This window comes from Phacochoerus africanus, chromosome 7 (assembly GCF_016906955.1).
Source record: "Phacochoerus africanus isolate WHEZ1 chromosome 7, ROS_Pafr_v1, whole genome shotgun sequence".
In the NCBI taxonomy this organism is placed as follows: Eukaryota; Metazoa; Chordata; class Mammalia; order Artiodactyla; family Suidae; genus Phacochoerus; species Phacochoerus africanus.
The window spans coordinates 51,713,031-51,737,792 of NC_062550.1; the positions used below are offsets into that span (position 1 = coordinate 51,713,031).

The 24,762-nt window shown below is 40.2% G+C and overlaps 1 protein-coding gene across 2 annotated transcripts in view; it reads left to right on the plus strand.

Moving 5' to 3' along the window:
* Window positions 1-24,762, plus strand: part of LMNTD1 (lamin tail domain containing 1) — a 542,046-nt gene that overhangs the window by 91,543 nt on the left and 425,741 nt on the right. For both annotated transcript variants that reach the window (XM_047787354.1, XM_047787355.1), the window contains exon 2: window positions 3,339-3,514. In XM_047787354.1, the coding sequence (XP_047643310.1) occupies window positions 3,475-3,514 (40 nt within the window). In that variant the 5' untranslated portion in view covers window positions 3,339-3,474. The remainder of the gene's footprint in view (window positions 1-3,338; window positions 3,515-24,762) is intronic.

Genomic DNA, 24,762 nt, shown 5'->3' on the forward strand with positions numbered 1-24,762 from the left:
CCAGAATGGGGAGAGGAGAAATAGGTGAAGAAAATTAAGAGACGCAAACTTCCAGTTACAAAATAAATGAGTCACAGGTATGAAATGTATAGAAATATCAAATCACTGTATTGTGTACCAAAAACTAACATAGTATTGTAGGTCATTCATACTTCAAAAACAAATGAACTCATAGAAAAAGAGATGAGATTTGTGGTTATCAGAGGTGGAGGAGAGGGGGAGGGGAAATTGGATGAAGGTAGTCAAAATGTACAAACTTCCAGTAATAAGATAAATATGTATTAGGAATGTAATAATGCACAAGGTGATAAATGTAATTGACACTGTTGTATGTTATATATGGAAGTTGTTAAGAGGGTAAATCCTAAGTGTTTTTATCACAAGAAAAATTTTTCCTATTTCTTTAATTTTTTATTTATATGAGATAATAGATGTTCATTAAACATACTGTAGTAACCATTTCATGATATAGGTAAGTCAAATCATTATGTCATATACCTTAAACTTACACAGTACTGCATATCAATTATATCTCAATAAAACTAGAAGAAAAAAATATCAGTGAATCTGTACAATTAATCTGTATTCTGGAATGAACATTACAATCTCAGTCTGAAATAAATCCATGATCTTTGCTTGTCTTTGGAAAATATACTCATAAAAGATTGTATACATGTTATCTATTATGTAAATATGTAGTTTATTTTAGCTATCCTGATGAAGTCAGAAAAATAAAGATCATGTGGGCACAGGGATTTATAACATTTTCAGGAGCAGAGCAGAGGTGTTCACAGCTATAGAAGAAATTAGAAACTCTATTCTGTTTTCATCATAACAATGAAAACAGAATAGAGTGAGAAGAAATTGCATAAAAGCAACAAGATTTAGAGACTCGGAACCATTGCTTTGATAGAGAATACAATAGAACCAAGTAAAGAATAAAAATGAGTAGGTTGAAAAAGACATTCTAGGGAATTTAGGGGTGAGGAATTTGAATTTGTTGGGTGTGGGGGTTGTTGGGGAATGAACATCTCTTCCTTTAATGTCATGCCTGTAGGAGCACAAATGGGAAACTTAAAAGAGAAAAAAGGCGCTTTAAAGGTATTATCTTATTATTATTCTTCGAAGAGTACCAAATTTCCATGTCTTCAGTTTTTATTTTCATAATGGCCTTTAGGTAAAATTGCCTGCGTAATACCCTCATAGATACATCAAGTTTTGGGAAAAAAAAAATACTTTCTCCTTCTCTATGTCATAGCTTCTTAGTGGGCCCAGCTTGGGCTTCTCTGTGTGTCTGGACCATTGTCATGGACAGCTTCCTTTGTGAAGAAGTATAAAATTAACTTTTGAGTACTAAGGCATGAGTTCAAATCCAGATTCTGCATGTTGCTAGCAGTGTACCTTTGGTTCTGGAAGCTTCTGTTTCCTTATCTGTAAAATCTGGAAAACAATTGTAACAAACTCAGAGGTTGTAAGATATGAAATAAGCATAGTGAATGGAACACAGTGAATGTTCAGTAGTCGATATTGTTTCTTTAGTATGAATAATCTTCTAGCTATCAACTCAGTCTTTATCTACCAATGGCTTTGCTTAATGACTGAGTATTATACTGTTGGGAATACTTGTTCTGACTAACTAAATGTTAACTTAGTTAGTTCTGGGTGTGATGAGGCCTTTACCTGGTTTTCTAGTTTAGAAAGATAAATAATGTTAATGCTTATTGTGATAATATAAAAATCACTGTAAATCAGGAAAAACTGTATTTTATAGGACACACCTTGTATGAAGTTTGGAACTGCATAGAAACCAATCAGTATAAACTTGTGACTCCAGCAAGATGAGGTTTGGAGTACCACACAGTGATGAGGCTACATGATGCAGAGAGGCAGGACAGGGAGGGCTAGAGGTTATGCCTCTGGGACACTTCTCAGCTAACTGGATCCCACCAATATTTGAAAAGGAGAGGAGATCAGTGAAGAAACGGATAATTTAACAGGCCTGCATGAGAAGTAGTTTGGGCTGATAGTTTAATGGAGTTATGATACTTTCATGGTTCTACAGATCATCAAGTTCATAAAGCAAATGCAGATGGGCACAGCTTCTGTGATTTGAAAGGCATTTATTAAGAGAGCTGTTTTGGCCCAGAAAAAGTGAAAGATAATTTCTTAAAGGTTAGGACCATATTTCCCCCTAGTACAAATTGTGCATTGTAGTCTTTTACAACTGCATTTGTTTTTTACTCATGAAAAAATGAAAATCTTACTTTAAAAAGATAATTTATTAAATTGCTTTGATTTATTTTTGCTCTTAAAGTTACAATGATGCATTAACTTTTGTTAAAAGGGAACTTCAAAATCACTCTTTCATTCTCTCTCATCTCCCTGTCCACAGATCTATGATGTACAAAGTCTTTTTACATAGTCTCTACTAGTTCAGATTCAAGATATATTGATTCCACTGTACTCTTTAGAACATTCCATGGCACATACATCAAATTAGTGTATATATTATTTTCTTCACTTCAACTATATTTAAAATCTCACCAAAAGTTTTTCTTTATCCCAGCAGGTACTAAAGCCCTAATGCCTACTGCTGGCTTTTTTTTTTTTTTTTTTTTTTTTTTTGCTTTTTAGGGCCCCACTTATGGCATATGGAGGTTCCCAGGCTAGGAGTCTAATTGGAGCTGTAGCCACCGGCAACACCAGAGCCAAGGAGCATTTGCAGCCTACACCACAGCTCACGGCAACACTGGATCCTTAACCCACTGAGTGAGGCCATGGGTCAAACCTGCAACCTCATGGTTCTTAGTCAGATTCATTTCTGCTGAGCCACAATGGCAACTCCTTGGCTTTTTATTTTATTTTTGTTTTTTTCTCTTTTGGCTGCCCTGAGGTGTATGGAGTTCCCTGTCAGGGGTCAGATTCAAGCCACAATTGAGACCTATGCCACAGTTGTGGCAACACTGGATCCTTTAACCCATTGTTCTGGTCAGGGATCAAACCTGCATCCTAACACTGCACAGATGCCTCCAAGCCCCTTGAACCACAGTGGAAACTCCAGCTTTTTATTTTTTTAACAGAAGTATTCGCAATAAAATCAGAATCAGAATATAAATGTGTCATCTAGAAATCTCTTAGCAGTATCTCTAGCTTTTCAAACTATGTATCAAAGTAAATAGTCTTGGATTATTTTTAACACATCTTGAGGAATCTGAAGAATTTCTTCGCTTTAAGCAATTTGAGTAAATGGGATTTTGCAGAGTTTTTGGTTGGGATTTTTTCAGTGGCCTCAAGGAAGATCTGACTTTCTCATTTATCCTTCTGTAATTAAATGACAGACATTTAGAGAGATGAGAGGCAGGCTGCCCATTCAGAAGCACCATCTCACCCATCCAGAAGAGCTCCCAAATTAAGGATCCAGGAGATGCCTTACAAGTAGTGACATGGAAAAGAAGCTGGTGTTGCACAGGTGATATGGATGCAGGAAGAAATGGAAGATGCCTGCAAATAAAAAGTAAGTCCCTAATCATGTGCTCTTGTTTGTCTTCTTTGCAGAATTTTAAATGCTATTAGAGTTCACTCAACTGTTCTCCTTTAAGGCTGAATCCTCCTAATGTTGACCAGAGGAAAGTGGATTCTCTTTCTTAGTCTTAAGAAAAATTAAGTTTTTTTCTCTCAGTCTCAATGAAGTGGTAATTATCAGAGTGGAGGAATTAGATGGTTTAAATTATTTGGGGGAAATTGAGTTTTATCTTGCAGTCTAGCTCTCTTCAATTTACTGGCTGTTTGATTTCAGTCACTTTTTAAACCTCTGGCTACCAGTTTCCTGATCTATAAAACTGAAATAATAATAGTACCTATAAGGACTTGCCAGTTGTTCAATATTGATATAATTATTATTCAATTAATACACTGCAGTAGCCTTTCTAGCAGATGACTTTCTGATATAAAATTGTCTTTGCTGCAGGTAAAGGACAGTGACAGTAATATTGGGCATTATTGTTGGGCCTGGGATTGAGCTAGCCCTTGAGAAGAATGAAAACATTGTCCTGATTTTAGACACATAAAATTTTATTTATGTGAGTAAAAATATACAGCAACAAAGTAGTGTTCAGTTGTGAAAATTTATTGGCTATGGACTTTGTGTACTTAATGATTATTATGAATCAATAAAGTTAGAGCAAAAGTAGACAATTACCATGGCAATCCAATAATGTGGAGTGTGAAACAATGAAGACATTTATAAATAGTCTAGCTGAAATTAGAAAATTGAATGGATATAGAATGAATAGCTTCCCCTTTTTACATTTTAAAAATTTTATTTATTTTTTTAGGGCTGCATCTGTGGCATATGGAGGTTCCCAGGTTAGGGGTCAAATTGGAACTGCAGCTGCAAGCCTACACCACAGCCACAGCAATTCAGGATCTGAGCTGAGTCTGAGACCTACACCACAGCTTCTAGCAATGCCAGATCCTTAACCCGCTGAGTGAGGCCAGGGATTGAACCAACATCCTCATGTATACTAGTTGGGTTCTTAACCTGCTGAACCACAATGGGAACTCCCAGCTTCCCCCCCCCCCTTTTTTTTTTGGAACGACCACACTGGTAATAAAGTAGAAATCATCATAAACCTGGTTACCTTTCTAAATCTGAGGTTGGTTCCCAAACTGGATAAAAATCTATGCCTATTTATAGGATGACTAAAGAAATGACTTGCTCTGTGTCTCTACCCTGTTTGAACATGGCCTCCTAGAATGTTTCAAGGAAATAAGTGTTCTAGAGGAATTTGCTGAATTAATCTGTGACCCACCAAAAGCAAGAGAGTTCTTCTTCTTACTCTGGTAGAAAAGCCCTGGGACAGAATGCCCGACCCTACTCTTGTCATTTGCCTCTCTCTGAACTAGTCATGGCATCTTGGGGGCTGGAGTTCTCACTGTCTGGCTTGTGATGTCACAGGGAATGAAAACACAGTGACCAACAGTCCCCAAAGCAGCATGTTTAGGGAAGATGGTTTCCTGGAAGGAAGTGAGGATAAGCAGAAAACATCTATTCACGTGGCATGTAAATAAATTTAGACATTTTCCTGCTTGATCAAAATTTCAAAGTGGAGACAGGGGACTGATTTAAAGATAACAGCTGCAGTTTGGTTGGACCAATGAGGACAATAGCTATGGCAAATGTGTGGGATAGGAGCAATCTGATATGAGGATGTAGTGCCTGAAGAAATGGTTGGCTCCTTGAATGCAGAGGGCCAGTAAACCAAAGGAAGGATCCACAGCAGTTCCAGGCATCCCGTGTGGGTGACTCGAGGATGATGGTGACGTTCCTATTGAAAAGGAGACAGGAAGAGAAGTCAGTGGAGGCAAAAGAAAGATAATGAGTTCAGTTTTGGCCATGATGAGCTGTAGAAAATAATAATAAGTTGGAAAAGCATAAGTAAAACCATACAGTAAAGTTTTTAAAAAACTAAATTCTTTTGACAAATTCAAGATTTGCATCATTGAAAAAATCTACAGAAGAAAGAGAGAAAAAGAAAAGAAAGTTTAGTAACTGAATTTCTTCTGGCAAAACAAGTTCATTGTACAGTCTGCTTTGTTTGGGTAGCTGAAACCTCTTTAACTTTCTATTGAGATCTTTGTTCCACTGCATTTTATTTTTACTAAGGATATTGTTTTAAGTAATGTAGTTCTCTCATTTCAAAGTAATTCATACCTTTTAGGGACAATGTGAAAAAGGCAAAATAAAACAATACATCATGTATAATAATGTGCAATAATCTTAACCCAGTCCTGGGTTTTCAGTTGTTATAAATAACATTTGTTGTTGTAAGAAGCAGTCTAGCAATATGAAAAAAGTTAATTAAGATCACTTAAATTTCACAACCTCGAGATGGTTACCATTAGTATTTTAAATATATTTTCATGCATTTCATACGCCTACACATACAGATGCAAATTTACTTAAATGGAGTCATCTCACATAAACTGTTTTTTCCACAGATATCCCTGTATTTTTTCAAACTGTCTTATTCTTATTATTTACTTATTTTTTTCTTTTCTTTTTTTTAGGGCCTCGCTCAGGGCATATGGAAGTTCCCAGGCTAGGTGTTGAATCGGAGCTCTAGCTGCTGGTCTACGCCACAGCCACAGCAATGCCAGATCCAAGCCATGTCTGCAACCTACACCACAACTCACGGCAATGCTAGATCCTTAACCCACTGAGCGAGGCCAGGGATCGAACTTGTGTCCTTGTGGATACTAGTCAGGTTCATTACCGCTGAGCCATGATGGGAACTCCCTTTCTTTTCTTTATAATTTCTTTATTCTCTCCTCGAAACAACTTATATTGATTATATATGCCTAGTAAATTACACATTTTATAAATATATATTTATATGTGTATATATAATGTATGCATATGAAAATATGGAAGAATAAATATTTTTAAAAATTGTTTTCAAAAACTAGGTCATATTATAGAAACCTTGTGAAAATCCCCCTAAGTCAATTGCTTTAGGATCGTGTATGAGCAACTCATCTACTTGAGAGAAATTTTCCTAAAAGCAGGGACGTTAGCATATTTGTTTTCTGTAGAACCTACTATCTCACAACATCTAACAAGCACTTGAGAATGAATATGCTGATATAATCAATAGTTTGAAGCCAAGCTCTTGGGAAGGAAAATATTTGGGCCGAGCAGTTTGTCAAAACTCATATATGTGAAGCACAAAGTGACTTAACACTCCATGAGGTTGACAATACTATTGTCCCCATTTCGCACATGAAGAAAATGAAGTGCATAGACGTAAAACCACTTTTCCAGGAACACAGAGCCCGTGCATGGCAAGTTACTGCACTCCAGGCTCACAAATGCCAACCAAATGGTTGTTTTGTAAAGTAGATAGTAACCATGATCAAATCAACATGCCTCTCTTGTATAACAAAGTAATGCATCTTGAGGGCTCACACCACATTCTTTGCCTGGAGATTTTCACCCTTCTCCCATGGTCACAGTTTTCCTCTTTAAAGTCTTTGAAGATGAGTAGTAGACATGAATTTTTCACATTCTGTTTATAGAGATGAATGAGGCACAATGAAGTTACTTGATCTGTTGACATACAAGAAGTCAGCAAAGGAACAAGCAGAGGAAACAGTTCTTTTGATCCCCATGCTAAAATTCTGCTTCCCCCCCAAAACTGGAATCCTGGAAAAGCCCACACAGCTTAAGTTTTGCTATAAATGTGAACCTCAGCCCCAGTTGATCCATGGTTTTGAAGGGGAAGAAACGTAGGAAATGTGGTGTTTCGTCTGGCCTGCTGCCTAGCTGGGAAGGCAGAGCCAGGCTGCCTCTCCTGGTCTGTGTGTGCTGCGCAGATGACCCACATCAGAGTCTCCCAGGGAGCTTGTTGAAAAGGCAGTGCCTGCTTCAGGGGCCCACACTAGCTGAACGGTCTCCATAAGGGAGAAGACCATCAGCACCCGTGCCCCGCAGGAACTGTAAACTTCCATACTGAGGAAAGCATGAGTGCCGAAGCTTGGCCCAGTGGCTCTGCAGGGGCCTGTGCTAGCTGTGTGGACTCCATGAGAGTTGAGAGAATACTATTCAGCCTTAAAAAAAAGACAAAATAATGCCATTTGCAGCAACATGGGTGGAACTAAAGACTCTCATACTAAGTGAATAAGTCAGAAAGAGAAGGACAAACACCATATGATATTACTTACAAGTGGAGTCTGAAATATGGCACGGTTAACCTATATACAAAACAGAAACAGATCATGGACATGGAGGGCAGACTTCTGTTTGCTGGGAGGGAGAGGAGAGAGAGGGGAGCTGATAGGGTGTTTGGGGTTGGTAGATGCAGACTGTTATATTTGGAATGGATGGGTGATGGGGTCCTGCTGTAGAGCACAGGGTACTGTATCTAGTCTCTTGGGTAAAAACCTAATGGAAAATGGAAAAAAAAAAAACAAAAACGGGTGAGTACGGGTGGCTGTGTCACTTTGCTGTACAGTGGAAGTTGAAGGAACATTGTAAATCAACTATATATGTATATAAAATATACATATATATATTTTTTAGGGCCGCACCTGAGGCATATAGAGGTTCCAGGCTAGGGGTCAAATCAGAGATGGAACTGCTGGCCTATGCCACAGCCACAGCAATGCAGGATCTGAGCCATGTCACGGAGCTACACCACAGCTTCTGGCAATGCCGGATCCTTAACCCACTGAGCGAGGCCAGGGATTGAACTCGCATCCTCATGGATACCAGTCAGTTTTGTTAACCACTGAGCCACGATGGGAACTCCAAAATCAGCTATACTTTGATAAAAATTTTAAAAATACCAAAAAAAATCCCCCTCAGAAAAAGAAGGAAAAGGCAGAGCCTGGGTCCACCCATTGAATCAGGATCTGGATGATGGGACCTGGAGTTTGGGGGATAGACTCTGTGGTTTACGCTTATAATAATTCTGTCAGAATGAGTTTCATGCATACTAATATTTGAGAACAGCTGATATATCCTTCCAAGGATCCACCTGGGCATTTCAGCTTAGTGGGAAAGGCAGCAATTTATTGTCAGGACGGGCTTTTGGGGAAGTCACTTATATCCCCTGATTCCTGATTTCCACACCCTAAAATGAGGCTAACAGCACTTATTAACACATAGGGTCATTGTAAAATTAAAAGTAATGCATGTAAAGACTCTGACACCCAGTGATTAACTCTAAATTTCATTAAACCTAAATTAATCATAATAAGAGCAAAAGCTTGTGAAGCTGTTTTAGAAAACATGAACCTGATTAATTTCATGCGGTTTTTAGCTGGCAAAGAACTTTGAGGAAAGGAAATTAAGAATCCAATAATATGCAGCAACTAAACCCTAATGAAGGTCAAGATTTTGAAACCCTGCATGAAGTACCATCACTCCCTCGTGATGTTCTTTAGGAACAGATGGAGGAATGAATTTTTTTTCTATCTCGTGCATTTACAAAGTTATAATTCATGAAGGTTCTGTTGTTGTTTTTCTAATTTGGCATAGCCTAATCGTTTCTCTAGCGGCTTGTATTTGTGCTGGTGTTTTCCAGTTTTTCTTGGCATCACTGCTTCACCTTTTGGCACCTAATTCCAGATAGTTTGTTTGATCATCATTATCTAAACAGTACCACCCCATCTGAATGTATTTCACAACTATAATAGGAAAGCCAATCCAGGCAAAATCATGAAGCAGAGGAAGGTGGTTGTGAAATGGATGGAACTCAAGCCACAGCAGAGATCAGAGCCACAGAAATGACAATGCTGGATCCTTAACCTGCTGGATCAATTACCATTTTTAAGTGTTAGGTCCTTAGGCTTAAATTAGGCTGGGCACTTCGTTAAATCCCAAAGGTAGGTACTATTAAGATGGCCATTTTACTTATGAAGAGTTTGAGGAGCAGATTCAAAATCACCAAGCTGGGAGTTCCCGTCGTGGCGCAGTGGTTAACGAATCCGACTAGGAACCATGAGGTTGCGGGTTCGGTCCCTGCCCTTGCTCAGTGGGTTAATGATCCGGCGTTGCCGTGAGCTGTGGTGTAGGTTGCAGACGCGGCTTGGATCCCGCGTTGCTGTGGCTCTGGCGTAGGCCAGTGGCTACAGCTCCGATTCGACCCCTAGCCTGGGAACCTCCATATGCCGCGGGAGCGGCCCAAGAAATAGCAAAAAAAAGACAGAAAAAAAAATCACCAAGCTGGTTAGTGTTAGAATGGGGATTGGGCCCGTGCCTTAGTCTATGCACTCATTATAATTTGAAGAGAGAAGGAGGCGTACTCCTGGTTTTCAGTGTAAAGAATTTAGAAGGGAAGGTCTTGATTCCATCGGTGTTCAGAGAAACCCTTCTTGTCCTAGGTTCTGTTATACCTTCCCTCCTGTATTTGCCCTGTTTTCTATTTTTGGAATTATTCCCTCAGAGACCCAAAGGGTAGCATTACAGCAATGAAATGAGCCATCTGTTACTGAATGTTTTGGCTTTGAAGCTTTATTTTGGATCTAATAGGTGGGAAAAAGACTTGACAGGGATTCTGCAGGGTGGAGTCCAGGGCAAAGGTCTGGTAATGACTTTGCCCGTGAATGAAACCCTTCACTTCCACCCCTGAAGGGCTTCCACCTGCCTGCTCCTCAAGTTGATTGTGATGATCTTGAAAATATTAGCAGGAGATGACTCTGTCTACTGTCACACTGCTTAATTTTGGTTATCTGGCACAGAACAGAGGATAAGTTACCTGATGACACAGAGGAAAAAGAAATAAAATGTTTTAAAAATGCTAAGACAAATTTCAGCCTGCAGCTAAGTATACTAAGAATGTTCCTTATTTTTAAAAATTAAAAAAATTGTGCTTATGTTTAGATTCCCCAAATTTATCTTTGAAGTAAAGTTTTCTGCTTTCCTAAAGATTCAGCTTTGATAAAGCTTCCTTAAAAAAAAGTGTAGAATTTCACAAGGCTTGCATTTCAGCTTAGGAAACCAAACAGTACCACTTAAAAAAACAAAACAAACAAACAAAAAAGTGAATGCAGTGACTAAGGAAGAAACTTTATTTTACTTGCAGGAATATATCAATTATTAATCAAAATAAAAATATGTTTAATAACCAGAAAAAAAATGAAACTTCCTAGCACTAGTCTCTGAGATGAGCTTTAGTCTACAGGAACCAGGGAATGCACTTACCAGGAAAGTAGCTAGGAGCAACTTTTGTTCTAGCCGTACAAAAAAAAGCACCTCGAAATTCCTACTCCCCATTTTTTTTTTTTTTTTGCTTTTTAGGGCCACACCTGCAGCATATGGAGATTCCCAGGCTAGGGGTCCAATTAGAGCTGTAGCTGCTGGCCTACACCACAGCAACAGGGGATCTGAGCAGTGTCCACAACCTATACCACAGCTCACAGCAGTGCCAGATCATTAACCCACTGAGCAAAGCCAGGGATTGAACCTGCAACCTCATGGTTCCTAGTCAGATGTGTTGCCGCTGTGCCACAATGGGAACTCCAAAGTTCCTACTTCTATTAACTTCTCAAGTTCTAACAATGTGGCTGGTAATTTACCATTTATAAATCTGGGCTTATCTTAATATCTTCACAGGTGGGCATTTGGGCAATATATCATCATTAAATTGCTTAGGATATCCACCTAGAACCCCTCAATACCACGATCATCATCATCCCTGGGCAAATGATTCACAAAGCATTTTAACACTTGCTGGTACCTTGCTGTCCACTGGCAAGGGTGCAAAATCTAAAAGAGATAAAATTGACCCAAACATAGAGAAGACACAAGTCATTTTCAATAAGCAATTGAGTGAAATAAATAATAGTGATATAATTTTATCACACATAAATGAAAGAACATGGTGCATAAAAATGGCATGGCAGGAGTTCTTGTGGTGGCTCAGTGGTTAACAAATCCAACTAGGAACCATGAGGTTATGGGTTCGATCCCTGGCCTTACTCAGTGGGTTAAGGATCTGGTGTTGCCATGAGCTGAGGTGTAGGTTACTGACGCAGCTCAGATTTGGCATTGCTGTGGCTCTGGCTTAGGCCGGCGGCTACAGCTCCGAATAGACCCCTAGCCTGGGAACCTCCATATGTCACAGGAGCGGCCCTAGAAAAGGCAAAAAGACAAAAAAAAAAAGAAAGAAAGAAAGAAGAAAGAAAGAAAGAAAGAAAGAAAGAAAAAGAAAATAGGGTGGCAAACAAAGGGTAAGAGTTATAAGGTGAGCCCAGAAAGAACCAATTGTTCCTCGAATAGGACAGACCTCCTTGGCAGGTGGTGTGATGCTGGGATTGATTGATCCCAGCTCCAGCTCCCTTCCGCCCTGCCCCAGCTCTGCAGAGAGGTAGTTCTTGACACACTGCTTACAGAGAAGCCAAGAGCAGTGCAGACCCAGTCAGGGAAGAGCTACTACGTTAGAATGATGGGTGACAGAAGGCAGCAAAAACGAGCTGGGTCAAGAGCTCAGGAACCAGAGAACAGGTTGGGAGATGAAGTGTAGGATGGGTCCAGGCCGATTTCAGGACTTTAGCTATGATTAAAAGTGTGGGGTCGGCAGAACAACTATAGCTTCTTATTTTCTGTAGACCAAAGTTGTCATGTTTTCTACAATTAGGCATTAATTAAAATTAGCATGTTTTCTAAAATTATGTATTAAGAAGTGGTAGTTGAAGAACTGTTGCTACTTTCTTCAAAGGATACTGGTTGGTTTCTTTAAGACATTTCTTTGGAATGTTAACAGTATGTCATTTAAACTTAGAAATTTTCAAGTCCGGAAATTTAGACATGATTCTCAATAACTATCTCTAACTGCTTCTTCCTGTACTTACAATATCTTCATCTTTTGAGGATATGGCAAGCCTAACAATATTTGTATTAATTCTACTTGGTAAGTGTGGTAGGCAGAAGCCTAAAAATGGTTCCCCAAAATTCCATGACCCCCAGTCCTTGGAACCTATGAAAGTGGTCCATGATATGGCATAGTTAACCTTTCAAGAGGGACATTACACAGTAGGTCTAATCTAAGTGCAGGAACCTTTAAAAGCTATGGGCATTCTCTTGCTAATGGCAGAAGAGGAAGAGAATTTCAAGGCAGGAGAAACATTTCATGTGCTATGTTGGCTCAAAGATGGAGAGATCATGTGATGAGGAATGCAGGTGGTCTCTAGAAACTGAGAGCAGCCTTAGGCTTAAAGCCAATAGGGAGATGGAGGCCTCAGACCTAGGTAACAAGGAGCTGCGTTCTGCCAGCAGCCTGAATGCACTTGGGGGGAAGGTCCCTCCCCAGAGCCTCCAGATAAGAGCTCAGCCCAACTTTGACTTTGGCCTTGGGGGAGCTATAAGCAGAGAACCAAGCCATGATCTGGAGACTTTCAACCTGCAGAACTGCAAGATAATAAATGAATGTTGTTTTAAATTGCTAGTTTGCAGCAATTTGTCAGTCAGCAGTAGATAAATGTGTTATCTGTTATGTCTAGACAAATGGGACTCCTGGCTGAGTGATGGAATAAATAAACCTCATCTAAGCATTCATCCTAAATTTCCACTATCCTGTGGCTTCATCCTCTATGACCTTTGTTCATTAGCATACCTTCTACTTTTTTGGGCACTGGAGTATAATGAGGCTTGGGGGTGCTCCTTTCTGACAGCCTGGAATGAATGAGGGTGGGCTTAATTGCAAATCAGCTGGTACAGAACTGAGCTGCTGAAGTCAGGTTCACCTGCTGCCCTGTGCAGTGAAGTCACCCAAATGGTAAAGATTTGCCTCCACTTGTCACTCACTCCTTGGAATTCTTTTCATTTTCTGGAATAAAGTGTAAACTTCCCCCACCCAACAATAAACAAATACATCACAGGCTGTTGCAGGTGCAAAACAAACCAACTCTTCACTCTAATATCAGGCAGATTTTTTTTTTCAGAAGATTACTGGGAAATGCAGCATTAGCTGCTCTTGCATTTGGACAAGTGTTCTAAAGAGTTTGTGCTGCTTACATATTCATGAGGGAGACATCATTGGGCCCATCTCAGTGTGAAGGAGAGGCCAAGCCAACTAAATCTGGAAGGTTGTCCCACCTTCCCTTCACAAATGGGACTGTGAAGTACCTCCTGATCAAACCTTTTAAAAACTGAACGAAGAAATGATCTGCTGTATGTTTTATCTTCCTCCCCTCCTTGTCTCAGGTGTGAAAAGCCGAAGCAGAAGCTCTGTCTTCAGGCCTGATAAACTAAGGTCAATGTCACTCTTGAAGTGCTTAGAAGGGCACGATCTCCATCTCCTGGGTAGAACCAAGGTATAGCAATCATGATTCCAGTCCTTGATCTCTTAAAATTAAAATTAGAATTTTCTCATCTCAAAAAAAGGGGAAAACAATACTCATCTCCTAGAGTTGGTGAGAGTTAAGTGGGAAGTGTTTGGGAAAGCTTTAGTAATGAGCCTGGCAGTTGTAAGAACTCCATGGAGCAGCTTTTGCTGTCATTTTTACTTCCCACTTCTCTGGAGAAGGCAGAGGTTGGTGCCTGGAACACACAGGCTAATCCTTTTTTTTTTTTTTTCTTTTTATGGCCACACCCGCAGCATATGGAAGTTCCGAGGCCAGGGGTTGAATCCCAGCTGCAGTTGTGAAAAGCCAGATCCTTTAATCCACTGCCCCGGGCCAGGGACCAAACCTACTTTTCCCGCAGGGACCCAAGCTATTGCAGTCAGATTCTTAACCCACTGCACCACAGCAGGAACTCCAATTCTTGATATGACTCATACAGCTTAAGATTTAATTCTTTTAGCTTCCAGTTAGCAATGGCCAACAGCACAAGAATGGCTGGATCTTCTGGAGGGTTGTTAACTTAGTTAAAATGTGCTAAGCACTTTCAAAGACAGCAAAACTTTAAGGGCTGTGTTTAGAAATAATCCTGATAGATGTATGACAATCTGTGTATATAATTATATATTTGGAAATACATAGACAGTCATTTTCATTTATAATATGAGACAATTTGGAGAAATACAGAGCCTGCTAGCCGGATTTTGCAGGTAGCTAATGTCTATGTATCAGATTTTATAGTTTATAAAGTCTTCCATGGTTATTATTATAATAATTCTTTCAGGTTGTAATAGAGCATCATCATCATTATTATTATCTCCTTATGTAAATGATAACATTGAGATTCAGGAAGGCAGAGTAACTCGCCCAGAGTTGTCAGGAATAAGATTGTTATTTTCTCTCTACATATCTTTGTGAAGGACAACTTAATTCCAAGAAATTATTGATATACTCAGTCTGGGAAAGAAATTAATTCTTTTATGCCACCAGGAAACCAAATTAGAGACTATCTCTGTATAATACAACGATTTATAAAAATCTCAATTTGCTATCAAGACATAAATTAAGAAATCGAAGTTACAAACCTTCAGTGTGTTTGTACATAAGAACATAGTTGAAGACTGCGGTGATGTATTTGTGGCACACGGAAAGACGGTGGAACCATGCAATGGGTTTCCCAGGCAGTTCTATTTCTCCCTTACTCATTCACAACATAAACTTTCAGAGAAAAGAGAGACACGTTTTGATGTTCACTTTCATTTCTTTTCTTTTTGTCTTTTTAGGGCCACACCTGCGGCATATGGAGGTTCCTAGGCTAGGGGTCCAGTTGGAGCCACAGCTGCCAGCCTACACCACAGCCACAGCAACGCAGGTTTCAAGCTGAGTCTTCGATGTACACCACAGTTCACGGCAATGCCGGATCCTTAACCCACTGAGTGAGGCCAGGGATCGAACCTGCATCCACATGGATGCTAGTGGGGTTCGTTAACCACTGAGCTATGATGGGAACTCCCTCCCCCCCCCCCCCCGCCCTTTTTTTTAGGGCACATGGAGATTCTCAGGCTAGTGGTCTAATTGAAGCTACAGCTGCCAGCCTACGCCAGATGGCTGAGCCACAGCAATGCCACATCCGAGCCATGTCTGCAACCTACACCACAGCTCAGGCAACGCCAGATCCTTAACCCAATGAGTGAGGCCAAGGATGGAACCCGCAACCTCATGGTTGATTTGTTTCCCCTGCCCCACAACAGGAACTCCTCACTTTCATTTCTAATCACACATCTGTGGTCACAGAAAAGTAAACTTCCAGTGTGTAAATTCAGAGAGCTGCAAAAAATTTCTGGAGTCTTATCCACTTAGAAGCTTATTTATAATAGCTCTTGTGAAGTTTTGCAATTTCAGCATTGTGAAGTCACTTCATACAGATGTGTCTCTGCTTCTGTTTTCCTTCCTGTCTCCATTTTGAAACAGGCAGAATCTTGATAATAAAACCATAAAGGGCAATGTTACTATAAACGTTGTGGGCAGAGAGTTATAAGCTGACCCTCTGCAGAGTATGTTTGAGGAAAGGCTAACTTCACCCCATTGCCTTGATGATACCGTTAGAAATTACAGATTGATTTTGTGATCGAGATATTTGTGTTTTCTCCCCCAACTAAGTACCCAGCCATTGCTTTTCCTCTAATATATACCTTTCAGTTGCTACCCAAGCTTCAGTATTTTTTCTGTAGTTTCTAAAGAACAGGGCCTTGGGCTATTGCCTACAATTTGCCACAGGTTGGCTTTGCATTTATATATATGTATAAATATATTATATATATTTGCTTTTTAGGGCCACACCCATGGCATATGTAAGTTCCCAGGCTAGGGGTTGTATTGGAGCTGCAGCTGCTGGCCATAGCCACAGCCACAGCCACAGCCACACAGGATCCAAGCCATGTCTGCGACCTACAGCACAGGTCATGGCAACATGGGATCCCTGACCGACTGAATGAGGCCAGGGATCGAACTTAGGTCCTCATGGATACTAGTCAGGTTCAATTCTGCTGTGCCATGGTGGGAACTCCAACACATACATTTTGATTTCTATGATAACAATAGTTCTACATTTTTAACTCTGGTGCAACTTAGAATGATGCTGCTAAGGTTTAAGTCATTGAAATCAAAAGGAATCCCTCACCTGGAAAAAATCATGGGTCTTTTATCTTTTATTTTTAAAGGTCACACCTTTATGGAAGTTCCTGGCCTGGTGATTGAATCCAAACAATAGCTGCAACCTGCACCATAGCTGTGGCAGTGTCAGATCTTTAACCCACTGCATTGGGCTGTGGATCTTAAACCCCACCTGCAGAGAAACCTGAGATGCTGCAGTCAGATTCTTAACCCACTGCACCACAGCAGGAACTCTGCATGGGTCTTTTATTTTATTTATTTTAAAATAGTTTTTTATTTTTTGCTTTTCAGAGCCACTCCTGTGGCATATGGAAGTTCCCAGGCTAGGGGTTGAATCGGAGCTGCAGCTGCTGGCCTAGACCACAACCACAGCAACACCAGATCTAAACTGCATCAGTGACCTACATAGAAACTCCTGGCAACACCAGATCCTTAACCCACTGAGCAGGGGTCAGGTTTCAAACCCACATCCTCATGGATACGGGTAATGTTAGTAACCCACTATACCACAGTGGGAACTCTGCATGAGTCTTTTAGTTAAGCATGGAAATAACCACAAATCAGGGGAATCCAATGTGTTCTTTCCCTCAGGATGGGGGAAGAACAGGGAGTAATTTCAGAGTATGCAGAGTTAGTAGTGGGTTATTAACGTCACCGGTATCCATGAGGATGTGGGCAATATAAAATGGATTCACAGAGGAGGCTGTTGACAGGGAAGGTGAGGGATACATGCAGGGGTTCTTGGGAAAATGCAAGGAGAAGCTGAGTTGTCAGCAGACATTCTGCTTCTTGGTCTCTACTTCTCACTCAGTTTGTCGTATATTTTTATGTTACCAGGTCATCTGAGTTAATGAGGAGTTTTGGTCCTTGTGATTACAAGGAGAACTGTACTATGTTCTCTACTGCACTATTTTGAACTGATGAGGACCAAGGAGTTGCCTGATCAGTGCCAATTATTATCCAGGAGGACTGAGCATACAGCCAGGCAAAAGCAAGTGTACAGGCCTCTCTCTCAAGTGAACTGAAGGGCGGGGGCTGCCTCCACGACTTGCCCAGATTAGTCCATATGGAGCAGGATATGATATAGGATCTTTCCTGTTGCATCGTTGAGGATTAAAGTCACCAAGTACCTCACAGTCTACATTTAGAGTGACAGTGGACGAGAGCCAGCTAACACCCCCCTTTCCCAGGTATGCTGAGAGGCGCCAGTGCTGAGAACTAGCCCTACAGCCAACCACTTTCCCTACTTTCCCTCCTCAGCTAAGGCCACCAAATTAACATGGGAATGGGTAGATAAATGCTGCCTTTGTTGTGCTTGTGCAAAGATGTTATTATTTCTGCATATATACTTTATCACCTGTTAAGACAAGGAAGGGAAATCCCAAGATAAACGCCAAGACAGTTTGTGGGCTGGGGATGGAGTGATGGCGGGGAGTGTTAGGGAAATGGGCACCTGAATTCTTTGGCTCTCCCCAGCCCCTGCACCACAAACTAAGAGTCTCACCTTCTTTGAAATTCATGACCCTTGGGGCCTGCAGAGTGCTAGTGCTGCTGGGACCTGGAGCAAGGTCAGCAAAGAGAGGCTGGAGAGCAGATTGCACAGACACACTGATGGTCCAACCATTTGGGGGTGATCAGGACATGTGAGTTGAGTTGAATGGAGCTAGGCTATTTTCTCAAAGAGAGTTTTCTGAAGCAAGAGGCTGGGGGTGGGGTGGGATTGATGGCCAGTGGTGGGAGATAAGAGAGGTAAGCGGTCTGGCCAGAGTCTTCCTCCCAAATCCAGGAACCTTGCAGTGGGAAGGCTGGCCCTGCAAAGAACCCCATGTGTTTTCCAGATCAGTGTTCGACTACCAAACAGACAAATAACAATAAAACCAGTAATGCTGGGTCAGAGAAATGGCAACAACAAGAGAGAAGCACAACCTTGCTCAGTCAGGGTCAAGTAAGGAGGCTCATTTCTTCATTTTCTCTTGGCTCTGACCCTGGAGGAGACAGCAGGGAGAAAAGGAGAGGGAGGAGGCAGACTCCTATTCCGTCCGGTCCCCACCACCCATATTTGCCATGGTGAGCCTAGCTGGAACTAAGGAGAGAAAAGGAACACTATTTGAATGCAGTAGTGAAAACCTATTGAATGAAAAATGATTGGATTTTAAAACATGGAAATTTTAAAACAGATAGTACTGCATTTTAAACACTGGAATTAGACTTTTCTAACATGTACAAGTGGCTGAAAATGTTTTTAAGGGAGTCTATGTAGGAAGGGGGTAAGAAGAACGTCAGTGGAAATATTTGGAAGCAGTTCTTTACTGGATGAAATAAGATGTTTTCTGTTCACACACAGAGCAAATGGAGGCCCCTCCATAAGCTGGGGGTGCTTTAACTGGGCAGACTCAGGCGCATAAAGAATATAGTGCATCAAGCAGAGCCAGTGCTCCCAACAGGGAAGGTAGAGAAAGGAAATAGATGGGGGGAGGCAGGCAGGCAATATAACTCATTATCTGCTTCTACCAAGTAGAGGGCTGTAGAAGCTTTAGGAATGAGCCTGAGGAACTGCCTTTGATGGTGCCCTAGTGAAGAGGGTATTCTTAAGTCAGTTGTGCTACATCTAATCCTTGCCTAATAAGCAAAACCAATGGCTGCTCCCTTTCATACTTGTCATTTAAGTATCTTCTCTAGAATAAGCATGCCTAGCTCCTTTCATCATCAAAATCTTTCATCATTTTTACTCCCTTTGCTTTGCTCTCAGAAATGTAGCCCCTTTGACTTTTTTTTCAAGTATTTTAAAAGGCATTATTTTCTAAGTCTTTAATTTCCCTTCATGTGCGTGAGTTATCATTTGATTTGATGCCCTGGATATAAGAAGCAGCAGCTAAATCAATACTACTGAACGTATTTGCAAGAGAAAAGAATTTTAAAATACATTTCCCTAGGCACACAAATAGATGAACTGCTGGGATAGATTATCCCTCGCATTTCTACAAAACAGAATAGGAATAGATTTCTACTGAAACAGAAAGAGTTTATTTCTTGCCGTTCTTTACACTGTTTAATGCCAAAAGAGTAAGGCAACGTCTATAATTATTTGGATAAAGTGTTGCCACTGAGATTGCCTGCTTTTTGATTTAAAAAAAATACATTTTCTCTTTCTTGATCAAGGAAATTTTACCTGCCTTCCTACTTCCACCCCAGCTAAATGTAATCATCAAGTTGCCAAAATGAGTTACCTTTAAATTGAGAATTTTACTGGAACAATCGACATAGATGGCTGCTGCCATCTCAGTTTGAACGGCCACAAATTCTTCACCTTGAATGCAGGGAGGACCTTTCTGGAATAATATAAATTTTCCTCTCACATGATTTTGATTTTATAGAAGACCATAACTTCTGGAATTCCTAATAAAGAAGAAAAAATGGTTAGTTTTTGCGGATGCTTTTAGAAGAAGCAATTCGACATATTCTGCCAAGAGCCTTAAAGGCTGTGCAGGTGCCTTGTAAATACCCAGGTTTAGCCTATGTCAGGAACGCATTTATTGCTTTGATACTATTAATAATACAGACATTTACTATCTGGTATGACTCCATAGGATAGCTTACTTCAAACACACTTAGATCACAGGATCTAAGAAAAGCTGACTTCTGGGTACACTTGAAAAAATAAAGGAATGAGATATACTCTTGGCTGTGGATTAGTGACTGTTCAGAAGTAACAGAGGGTTTTCTTTTCTCTGATCAAGAATCTTTTTACGCAGAATGACAAAAGTCAGTTTTTGACTTTTACATATTTATATTTTTTAATGCATACACACATAAACGATTACTTACAAAGAAGATAACTATGTTTTAGAACTAATGTTCCCCAGATTCCTTTGCTGTAGACTTTTTTTCCCCCACACATTAATGAGGGTACCTAGTTAAATAACAACTATAATGAAACACTTTCAGTGAGTTACTAAATTCTCCAAAGGGGTTCTTTTTTTCCTTCTTTATTTTTGGATAATCTAAAAGGGTTTGTTTGCCCCTGTATAATCCACCTCTGGCGAGACTGAGCTGTCCAGGCTAACAGTAAGGGTTGTGAGAGTAACCTTAGGCTGCAGGGCCAAACTTCCTTGCTCCTGACTAAGGGAATTAAAACAAAACAAAACAAAACAAAACTATGTATCTTTCAGTCATTTTAAAATTGACATCTATAATGTGTTTTAACTATGTTTAAATAAATTCTTCCTTTTGTTACAAGGAGGTGGAATGTATTGGACATCTTGTAAAATGAAATGAGGATTGACTATAATTAGATAAATATTTCATGATATGATTTGATGAAATACATTTTAATTGCCTTATGAAGTAAAGCACACTAAATAGCAAAGAAGCCATATAAAATTTATAGTCATGTGATATCTTAAATTTTTTGGTAGTCCTGCAAAACATTCCAGCTACAATAAAAAGAACCAATGTCACTGGTATATTTCCTCAGTTCTGAATTCAGAAAAAAATGACAAAATAGGCTAAAATACCTTTCAATGCAAGCTTCACCTAAACGGGTAAATATAAAAAACCAGGGAAGATAGTAGGGCCTGTGTGTTTAAGATGCCTTAGTCACAGAGTCACAGAAGAGTCTTCTGCCAAACCAGTCTTTCCCTGTATGATTTTGTCTGGGGACTTTTACACCCCAGGGAAGTGCCCAGTAGGGAGATTGTGTGTGTGTGTGTGTGTGTGTGTGTGTGTGTGTGTGTGTGTATAGGTGTGTCTTTCTTCTATAAAATTCTCAGTCAAACCAGTTTTTGGAAAGAGCACATGCGAAAGTTGAAGATCTGGAAATTGTGTCCCTTAAAATTATTTGTGTATACAAACCCTGAACATTTTCAAAGCCCAGTATAAAGTCCACTTATCTAGGCAATATCTTCCATGATTTCTTGCAAATCTCTTACAGTTTTATGAGGCACCGAGGGAGTGAGTTTCAACCTATTCCTAGTCCTCAGTCTCCTTGTTGTAGTGCGGTTGACTAATTAATAGAACAAGTGAATAATGACAATGTCATGGTTAATGGTGTGCTGGAAACTGTTTAACAGCTGATTCTTGGGGGAGAAAAGGAAGACTGACTTATAGAGTCTGCCCATTTCTGTGGTGTAAATACTCCCACCATGGCCTATTTCAAGCTACAACATTAAGTCATCTGGCTTGCAAAATTCTTGAAATTAACAGTCAGTTCTCAGGCTCTCACGAGCTGGTCTGAGTCAGCTCCAGAACATCAGTGTGTCCTAATTTATTAATTATGCCGTTCTGATCAGAGTCAGCTGGAAAAGCAGTGGGCTTTCAGTGCCCCAAGATTTTTCAGTATGTATGCTTATAAAAAATCAAACCTCTCTTCGAGTTTCCACCTAACACCTCCCTTTTCATTCTTTGGCCTCTGTACCTAGAATGATGACAGACCATTCTCTGGCCTTGTACCTAGAGTGATGACTGACCTTTCCTTCCTTGGTGACAGCCTTTACCATGGTTTCCTCCAAGTGTGTGCAAACCATATTATGCTACTTGGACCAAAATTAGGCAATTGAACAAATTTCTTTTTTCTAACATGCTGCCTCTGATAGGAGCTGCTAAAAAATAGCAGAATTGCTGAGTCAGTGATGGTGTGAAAAGCACGGTTATCTCGCTTTGTGTTTATGAAGGGGAAGAGGAAAAAGAAAGAAGAAACATAAACATATAGTTGTTGTTAAAATGGCCTGTTTAATTTGTTTCTTTATCTTTACAATTTTGGCTTTATATTTTGCGCATTTATGCAATACTATTTGAACTTGAAGATACCATCATACTTAATAAGTCATGTCCTCTTGATTTTTTTCCCTTGGAAGCAGACCCTGAGATAAGGATTTGAGTGCAATTTGGGGGAGGCGGTTGCAGGAAACATCAATAAAGGAGCAGGGAAATGATACAAGAAGAGGAAGGCAGCCAGTAGGAGGTGGATAATTAAGCCAGCCACCAAAGTGAATGAGTAGTGCTCACCTCTCTGGGCAAACACTAGTGAGCAGTGTAAACACATGCTTCAGAATCATCCTACTGGAGAGTCAGGGAACTAAGACATGATTGAGGGCTGCTTCTGAGGTTCTTCTTTCCCGGTCCTTTCATTTTGTTAGGTGTGTGGGCAGATCAGCCCTTGGTGCTCAGGACAGAGATACAAATATTGGCAGTTAGAAAAGGGCTGCTGTGCTTGAAAACTTTCACCAAATATGCTTATTAATATTATCATTTTGTCTGGAAACTCCAGTTTCTTCTACAGCATGTGCATGGTGCCTAAAGAGATCAAAATGAGATCAATCACATTTGTCAACCAGGGTGTCTTATATTAGATGGTCATTCCTACAGAGCTCTCATAGGGAGATGGTTCCAAACACAAAAGCTGGGGACCCCACTTATGCTTTAATACATCAAAATTTGAGAATCTTTAGAATGATATTCCCAAATACTGGAAGAGGAAAGTTTATTATGAAACCATCATCTGAGGCTCTATAGATCAAGAGATGCCCTCCAGCTTCCTTTCTCTGGAGGCAGGGCAATCTCAGAGTTCAAGGAATTTCTGTGCCTCTCCCACATACCTTGCCCTAGGCGTCTCTCCTGTCTGGCTATTCTTGTGTTTTACTCTTTATAATAAACTAGTAAACAGAAGACGATGTTGTTCTGAGTTGTGTGAGCCGCCTCAGCAAATTACTCAAATCTGTGGAGGGGGTGGTGGAAACCTCTAATCTCTAGCCGGTCAGTTAGAAACAGCTAACAGTGACAACCTGGACTTGTAATTGGCATCTGAAGTGTGTGTGTGTGGGAGAGGCAGTCTGGTGGGACTTTCACCTGTGGAATCTGATGCTATTCCCACGCAGAGAGTATCAGAATTGAGTTGATTTGTAGGACACCCAGCTTGAGTCAGAGAATTGTTTGGTGTGGGAAAAAAATCCCACACATTGGAATTGATGTCAGAATTTTAGAAGCAGACCTGTGGATGTTCACCAACTCTGCTTAAGCACTTTAAGGAGGAAATTTTCTCCCTTTGTCAGTGACACTGTTGAGGAATACTTTGCTTCCCCCTCACTCCCATTCTCCAATACGTATCTGCTCTGCCATAAACACTGAGGACTTTTAAAATCTCTTTTATGCAGACTATTAAAAAAAATTAAATTAGAGGGAGTTCTCATTGTGGCTCAGTGGTAATGAACCTGACTGGTGTACATGAAGATGCAGGTTCGGTCCCTGGCCTCACTCAGTGGGTAAGGATCCAGTGTTGTCATGAGCTGTGGTGTAGGTTGAAGATGTAGCTCGAATCTGGCATTGCTGTGGCTGTGGGGTAGGCTGGCAGCTGTAGCTCTGATTCGACCCCTAGCCTGGGAACCTCCATATGCTGCACCTGCAGCCCTAAAAAGCAATAAATAAATAAATACATAGGAAATTGTGCTAATTACAGCAGCTTTTCCAGGAAGTCTTCCCTGACTTCACATCTCTCTGTCTTCCTATATACCAGTACAGTCTTTCCTCATGGCACTTGCCACTTGTGTGGAAATGTTATATTTTGTGTTGTTTGTTCCTGTAAGACTGCAGGCTCCACCAGGTGTGTACCTGATTTTCTTATCTTTGTGTATCCTCATCCTTGCACACAGAATAATCTGGTAAACAGTGGGTATAAATAAATATCTGCCAAACAAAACCACATTGTTCTTTAGGAACATATGAAATAAATTCAGGAAGATAAACATTATTTGTGGATTAAAAAACATTACGAGCCCTTTTAAAAAGTTAATGTTCATTTTATAAGCTATAAAAACTGATGGACTCATAAACTTGCCTTTGTACCTAATTCCTAAATGGGAATTTGGGATTTGGTTAGTGTTCCTGCAGCAAAAATATTCCAACTGTCCATGACCTTTGACCAGTCACCTATGTGTGTCTGTGCTTTTTGTTGTTGTTACATCAGAAAATGAATAACCTTTAATAGGACACTGTAGATAGTAATATTATCTATTATGATCAAGATTTTCAGAAAGATAATTTGATGATAAGTACCTTAACTCAAGATAAAGAATTTTTAGTAAAGACTATATCACTTGTTAAAATGCACTAAAGGCAAGAGAAAATATGAATGAGGCTAAAAAAAGATGAACTCATGAAAAATTTCATCCTAACAACTTGTATAAAATTATGCAAAGAGTAAAATGTTGGTTTCATGACCTGAGAAATTCCCTTCGTAGAGTATGACCAGTTAAA